Source organism: Olea europaea, chromosome 1, assembly GCF_002742605.1.
Source record: "Olea europaea var. sylvestris chromosome 1, O_europaea_v1, whole genome shotgun sequence".
Taxonomy (NCBI): Eukaryota; Viridiplantae; Streptophyta; class Magnoliopsida; order Lamiales; family Oleaceae; genus Olea; species Olea europaea.
In genome coordinates this window covers 14,577,482-14,585,135 of record NC_036237.1, presented here as the reverse complement: position 1 = coordinate 14,585,135, position 7,654 = coordinate 14,577,482, and the positions used below count along the sequence as shown (strand labels likewise).

General features: G+C 33.0%; 1 protein-coding gene across 1 annotated transcript; it reads left to right on the top strand.

Annotated features, from left to right (window-relative positions):
* The first annotated feature begins 5,931 nt into the window (after window positions 1-5,931).
* LOC111387245 (homeobox-leucine zipper protein ATHB-17-like) lies at window positions 5,932-7,648 on the top strand. Its single transcript, XM_023012090.1, has 3 exons — window positions 5,932-6,222; window positions 6,502-6,683; window positions 7,009-7,648. Exons 1-3 carry the CDS (start codon window positions 6,135-6,137, stop codon window positions 7,162-7,164), a joined length of 426 nt encoding a protein of 141 aa, XP_022867858.1. The 5' UTR covers window positions 5,932-6,134; the 3' UTR covers window positions 7,165-7,648.
* Window positions 7,649-7,654: the final 6 nt, after the last annotated feature.

Genomic DNA, 7,654 nt, shown 5'->3' with positions numbered 1-7,654 from the left:
GAAAAAAAAAAAAAAGGAATATTATATATGATATTATATATACACACAGTTAGGGAAAGAAAAATCTATACATGAAAAATGAGCTGCATTATTTAAAAGGCCTTAGTTGTTATGGGTTTAGCTTTCATTATTAGAGGGATAGACTCATTCATCAGTGAATTTTCAGCATGTCATTTCTCACAAATTTAAGGTGATGCAAACCCGGATAGCAATGAACACTATCGAACCCACACGAAAGTAACACCAGTCCCAAGAACGCCAATTTGATTGAAGTTTACGGATTTAATTCCTAAACGAAGAATTAGGCATCCAACGATCTATTAAATCAAAGACCTCCTAATAACACAATTTAAGAACTTCACCCAAGGTTGCAAACGCCACAAGGAATCCCAACCGGATCCCTTGATAAGTTCAAAGTCCTAAAGAACAAAGGTTTGGAAGCAAATCACCTCTCTGAGTTAATTCTCAAATCAAAGTTCATTCAATAATGAAAGATAGAAAATAATTTATACTACCCTAGGAAATAAGGAAACCATGAAATTCTAGAATCCTAAAATAATGAAACTTGCTAAAAATAAGAAATTGAATCAAATTAAAATTCTCGCAAAAATTGAAAATTCGAGTTTTTAGTTTTGCCCATGCGACCGCATGGTAGAACTTGGTGCGGTCGCATGGTTGAAGATGTTGCCGCCTCTCAAGTTTCGTTAGCCATCTATGCGACCGCATACCCGTGACACGGTGCGGTCGCATGGAGTTATAGTTTGGTCCCTTCTTCGGTTGTTTGAATCACATTGTTTCATAGGTTTCCGAACTTCGACCCCAACATAAAAGTTATCACTTAGCTCATGGACTTCAACATAGTATGCTTCGTGCCTCGATCCATCAATTGTGCCACCCGTATTAGCTTTCCAAAGACCCGAACTTGGTTTAGGTTTCTTCCAATCAAACGCCAATGCTTTGGTTCGTTTTGGCGAAACCCGTATCACATCATAAGGTTTGAATTTTTTTGCTTATAAGGAATTAGTGGCACTTTACACACATGGGTCACTTATACAATGTACTTTATTTAGACTCGAAATGAGGCATCGGAAAGTGTACTATTCATTGATTATACTTGTACATGCTATTAATTGCATTTTTGAGTTATCATACATCTTGTGTTGCATGCCATGAAGCTAGATTTACTGAATTCAATAAAAAGATGCAACGTATTGAATTTTTAGCAAAATTGCTATTTTAGATTGATGAGGAGGAGGCTTATTACTTAGTTTTCCTTTGTCATTTGAAGGAGGGAGAGGAAGTATTTTGCCTTAGTTTTTTTGACATTACATTGGTTTTTCATATCATTTTGGATGTATGTTGATTCTTCACATATTTACTTAACTATTTTGAGTTTTGATGTTTTGTAATATTAATGTTGTTGTTGATGTTTGGATTAACATTGATAGTGCATCTTAATCTCACTAGCAGGATTATAATACTATGTCTCAATTACTATATTTCCATAATTGTTTCACGCCTTTTACACTTGGAATTTGAGTTGTTGATTTCAGGAAACAGGTTTAAAAGGATAGCTAGTTACAATCGTGTCAGTATGGCTATGGATAGTTAGTTTATGTTTTACTTTGACTTGCAATACTTAGTTTTGCCATAGAATGTCAAATGAAGAGTTTGTTAAGTTGTATTGTAATCGGCTATTTTTTAGACAAAATTGAAGTTATAAGAGAGATATAAAAGTCAAAGAGTTATTTGGGAGGTTATATGAATCAACTAGGAGTCTTTGATTTCGAGTACAAAACAAAGAGAAATGGTTATCGAAATTATGCTAGTTGGCCGAGAAGTTGATGCTTGAGGGCCCAAAATAGAAAAGCTATTGTTTGCCTGTTACTCGAGCGATGCACCTCCCACTAGCCTGGCGTTTGATCAGCGGTGATATCCAGTAAAAATCTATTTCTCAATTTAAACATCTTTTTGAGTTCTAAACAACCCTAAACACCTTCTACTATATATATTTAAGTTATATTTCATCCATACTTGTGGTTGATTATTTTATTCTTCCTAGAAAACATATTTTGGAGATCTTACATCAATTCCTAACATTGAGATAATCGACCACACTTTGGAAAACATTAATCCAAACTCTCAAAACACTAAACCACCCAAATTTGTATAACTTGTCAGATTTCTATAGGACGAGAATGAAGAGTTCTTAGTGATTCACATGAGATGGACGATTCCAAAAGGCTAGGAGCACGTAGTTGAGGAGAGTCTTGATGATTACAAGAAGTAGGTCTAGATTATTAGGAGTTAGACGAATCTAGCCCGTACTGTATTGTACTGTACTGTAAGTCAATTTGTCTATAGTAGATTTTACTAGCTTGAGCTCGGATCTTATTAATTTGTTGCTAAAAAAATTTCTATAGAGTATTTTCCTATTCCTTTTATGCAACCAAAAAAGATTTGTCCTTTTCTCAATGTTTTCTGAGGGTACTCTCCAAGAGCAGATCCAGTGAAGATGGGATGGGGTCTATAGCTTAGAGGATTATAGCACATGCCTACGAATCACGGATAAGGCTTATGTGATGGTTGGAACAAAGACACATTTGGTTGTGAATTCCAATGTGGCTGACGTAAATCAACACAGTCCAATAAATAGTTGAAGTCATAGGTAATCCATTTTCTCTTCATAATAATTTATAAATTTAAATTCCGCATTATTAACTTATTCACCCATTCTCTGGGAATTTGTTGGGTCAAACTTCATTATTTCAGAAAACATTAGTATATAAAAACGTCTTTATAAAGACCTTGGTGATGTTCGGAATGCTAGCTCCTTTGGTGAATTGGTACGAAAATTTCATAGGAATAGTGTTGGGAAATTATTGTGAAAGATAGTAGAGACTCCAGGTTAGTAAGACGAAGAAATTAATTGTCTCGATATGGAATTGCTAAGGAATTTACATCTATTTGAGGGTGCTCTCCATGAGCTAGATAGAGTTATTATAGAAATCAATCGGGTATCTCTCAGTACAAAGCCATGTTCTTTATAGTCTCAAGAAGAGCAAATGGAATCACTACTGATCTATGATGCGCCAACACCAAAGATGGCAAAAGAGTCGAGTAGCTCATTAACTCGTCGGGGTTCGACCTATGGGCAATTCAAACTCATTTTGGGATGAGCCCAAGCACTTGACGAACTGGGGGCTTGAATGACGAGCCTACAGTAACCATTGTTTTTTTTTTTTTTTTTCCTTTTTTTTTTTTTTTTTTTTTTATCTGATTAAAATTTCACTACTTCAATTCATTTTTCATACAACCTATCTACTACCTTCCACAATCTCTGTACAATCAGATTACATCTATTAATTCAAATCTCAATTCATTTTATATATTCTACATCTTTATACATTTTATAATATTTATACAATTCACATCTCAATTCTATTCTCCACTGCAAAATCTTAAATTTTGAGGGTTGAAGTGTAAATAAGAAAAATATTCATTTTTAGATAAAAACAAAATTATAAGATCATCATATGAAGACTTTTAAGTATTTTTAACCATATAGAGACTAGTGAAAGTTTTTGGATAGATCAAGAAGATTTAAGTTAGAAAATTAAAATCGTCATTTTTCACCTGTTCACAAATTTTGAATTGTGAATAATGAAACTTAGTTTAAAAGAATAGTACTTATCACAAGAGTAAGCATTAGAAATTATTCTGGACCTTTTAAGATCTATTTGTGATTTTTGGTACAGTTCAGTATAATTTGAGATAGTTCGAGTAATGATGAGATTTCGAACATAAAGACCTGTAGAATGAATGATAGAGATATAAAGAATTCAATGGTATAAGTTTCGCAAGTTTTCAATCACGAAAAAATGGTTAAAATTTAATTTTACGGTATTTTCTGCTATTAGAGATTTGTGTGACTAATAGACGGTTTCGCAGAATTATTTTTGCTAAGATGAGTGGCTGTTTCCAGCAGAAATTAAAGGTCAAAATATGATTTCTATTTGGTTTAAAAAGAAATAAGAGAGGTTACTGGGTTATTCAATAGTGTGAAATTGGGAACTCTTTATTAGCATCCATTAAGACCCGAATGTAACTTTTTCATCATCTTTAAGGAGGTCCATATACACAGTCCGAAATTCACAACCGTTCGGATTTGGTGATTTATGGGATGTACAAAACTTTCCGTTCGATATGGTTCAATTTATTTGTTTTGAATGCTATATAGAAATGTATAGAGCTTTCCGTTCGATATGGTTCAATTACTCACTATGAAGTATGGTATAGATTGTATGGTATTGTTGTTAATATTATTTCGAGATTCAATTGCATATATCCCACTTTGTATTTTTTGAAATACTTACCATTTTTTGGATTAAATTTACAGATTAATGCGAATTGGATAAATGTTGGAATTTGCCAATATCGTATGCCGTGAATTGATGAAAAGATCTTAGAGTTAAATTTAGGATTTATTTATTTATTTATTTATTTTTGTGTAAGTTTTTAAAATTTAGAGTCTTGAAACTTTATGATTAACTTCTTATGAGTCATGATGTTTAGTTTCGAAAGTGTTGAAGTTTTTCTTTAGTTCATATTTCAAACTATTTGGATGAATTCTCTTTCAATTGTGAAACAAATGTTTGTAACTATTCGAATTAGAAATTCTGGGTTTTACAGTTGGTATCAAAGTCGAGATTTACCGTACGCCCAAATTGTTACAAGAAATGCACATTTTTGTAACAATCCAAGCCTCACTGTCGGCCACTTTCTTACGTACTATCCGCTCTAAAAGAGCCTAAATCCATTTTATCCGTCACAAATTCTTGTCACATCCCCAGGATAAAAACCTAGGACCTATCCTTACAAAAGACTTGTTCAATTGAAATCAGAATTCAACTTAAATGTTTCATAAGACAGAGGTCTTGTGTTTAAATCCTGACACGACAAAAATTCACGAGGGATAAGATAAATTCATGCTCTCGCAGAACAGACAGTACATAAGAAATCGATTGAGCATGAGGCTTGGATCATTACAGACTGCCTCCAAATGGCACCAAACAATAGCCATTTTTGGACATTCAGTATATGTTGCTCCAACAAACTGATTCGCAGGTAGATTTTTTTATTGTATGATTTCTAAGTTATTGTATGGACAGTTTCTGCTAGGACCAATAGTAATACACTCCGTGAGACAAGCGAGGAGCCCTTCTCAGCTTACTATGTTTTTATAATTCATGCGATCATCCAGAAGTGACGATGACTATGGAGCACATATATATGATGTCTAAGGTTGTAACAGTATTTATTCAAAGTCAACAATCAATTTTAATCACATATTTCATGAGATCCACAAGTTTGTAATCTCATAATTCATCAACTTTTATCAAAGTCTACTTAAAATCTTATTTTAATTACATTCAAACAAGAGCTATTATGTTGGAATATGCTATGTCCCAAGGGGTGCTAGTAAAGGCTCTTCTCAATTTCTAAGTTCGTACACACGTGTGCATGTTATTTTTTTTTTTTAAATTCATTTTCGATTACACATTCACACAATAAAATATTTTTCATATAAAATTTAAAACTTTTCTTACATTTTAACCACAATCTCTCCTAAAAATCAATATTTAGAACATTATTTTTTTTTTCTTTCTTTTTCAATTAATAGCCATTAAACAGGACTAAATGAATGAAAGCACGTCATGTTAAAAGTGATGTCATTTACAGTGTATTGACGGAACTAATTTGAAGTTGGAGGCTGAAGGTCTTTGCCAATCATTTCAGCATCTGACTTCTGAACCGACACAACCGACTAATACACCCTGTGGATGAAACAAGAGGGCCCTTGCTGCTTATTCACCTCCCCACAAGATTTTTTTCACCCTTCTTTCCAATATAAATTATCCTACCATTTGTGCCTTCAACAACTCCCAGCATCGATTTGACCTTTTTGCTCTTCATTATTCTACATTTTCTGTCTTCCTATTGTCTCCCTTTACCTTTTACTTTTTCCTTTGTCTAATAATTCATCTCCCACAATTCTTCCTCTCTAGATATATAAATATTTTGTCGTCCTGATCCCTGATTCCTTCCTTATTCTTATCATATGGTTTTTAGTTATGGATATTTTGTCTAACAATTCAACTTGTTTGGAGTTAAGCATAGCCATGCCCGGCTTTTCTTCTTCTTCATCACTTCAATCTTCTGGTAAGCAATAATCTCTTTAATATGATACTGATTTATTGTTCTTTTATCTTTCCCAATATTTAATTTTAGGGTTCTTCAAAATGATCAATCTTGAGGCAAATAGCGTTTATCTTCAAATTTGCTTATTTGACTAAAGATTATCAAATGATTCATTACTTCTTCCTATAAATAGTTTATCAATAGTGTAATAGTTCATTTTTATTTTTAATATGAATTTTTCTAATTATTTGTAAGTTCGTATACAACTTAAAACTCCAATATACACTCCATTGATTGAAGGACAAAGTGATGTTAGTGCAATGAAAGATTTGGAATTGGATATAAATCAGATACCTTCAGGAGTCGAAGAAGAATGCGTGGAAAAAGAATTCGGAGGCCCTCCAAGAAAGAAACTCCGGCTGACAAAAGAACAATCTCATGTTCTTGAACAAAGCTTCAAACAATACCACATCTTGAACCCAGTAAGTAAACTGTCAACCTCACTTTTTCTTTTTTCCTTTTTTTTTCCTGATAATTGCAGTGAAAGTAATAATATTTAACACCACTGGAGTTATAATACCAGTCTAAGTGGCTTTAAATAATAGACACAATTATCACCTTTAATTGAGTCTATCACATATGAGCTATTAACCGATGTTCTTGCCACTGGTGCTAGATAGTATTATTCTTAAAATTATATAGCATTTACTGATTCTAAGGTTTGGGAAAGGACTCTTTTGACATAAACTTTGGGAGCTCTGAGCAGCGACTGCATATAAAGTCACAGATAATGTTTTGGTTATGCAGAAACAAAAGGAGGGCTTGGCAGATCAATTAAAGCTAAAGCCAAGGCAAGTGGAGGTCTGGTTTCAGAACCGAAGAGCAAGGTACTTTACTATGACATACTATTGGTGGCAAGTTTTATTTATATTGAAGAATCATGATGTGAATTTTGACTCTTGATTTGAATTTCATTTATTCAAATCAAGGGCCGAATACATGCCACATTAATATCTGTCAACAAATGTGTACAAATGCATTTGTACAAGTAGATTAATTGAATATCAGAATCAATAAGTGCAACTTAAGACGGGTCTTGGCTGCTTTTTCGATTTGGACACGACTGTTACATATATTAGTTAAAACTCAAATATTTGATTGCCGTTTCATTAAGTTGTTGGGATGAGACTACATATATAATTATTACCTTAGATAAATCATACAATCAGAATATTGCCAAAATTGTGTATTCACTGAATCAGTTTCTACACCCCTTGTTGATCCTATTTTTAGATGTAGAAAATGAGATGTAGCTGAAAATCATATGATCGTAAATGTAACTCTTATTATTTTGATGGAAAAGATCAAGAATTTTTGTTGGGTTCAATTTGTATAGATACGTGCTTTCGAACTATAATTGAGTTGATTAAAATGGGGCTCAACATAGCCTAAC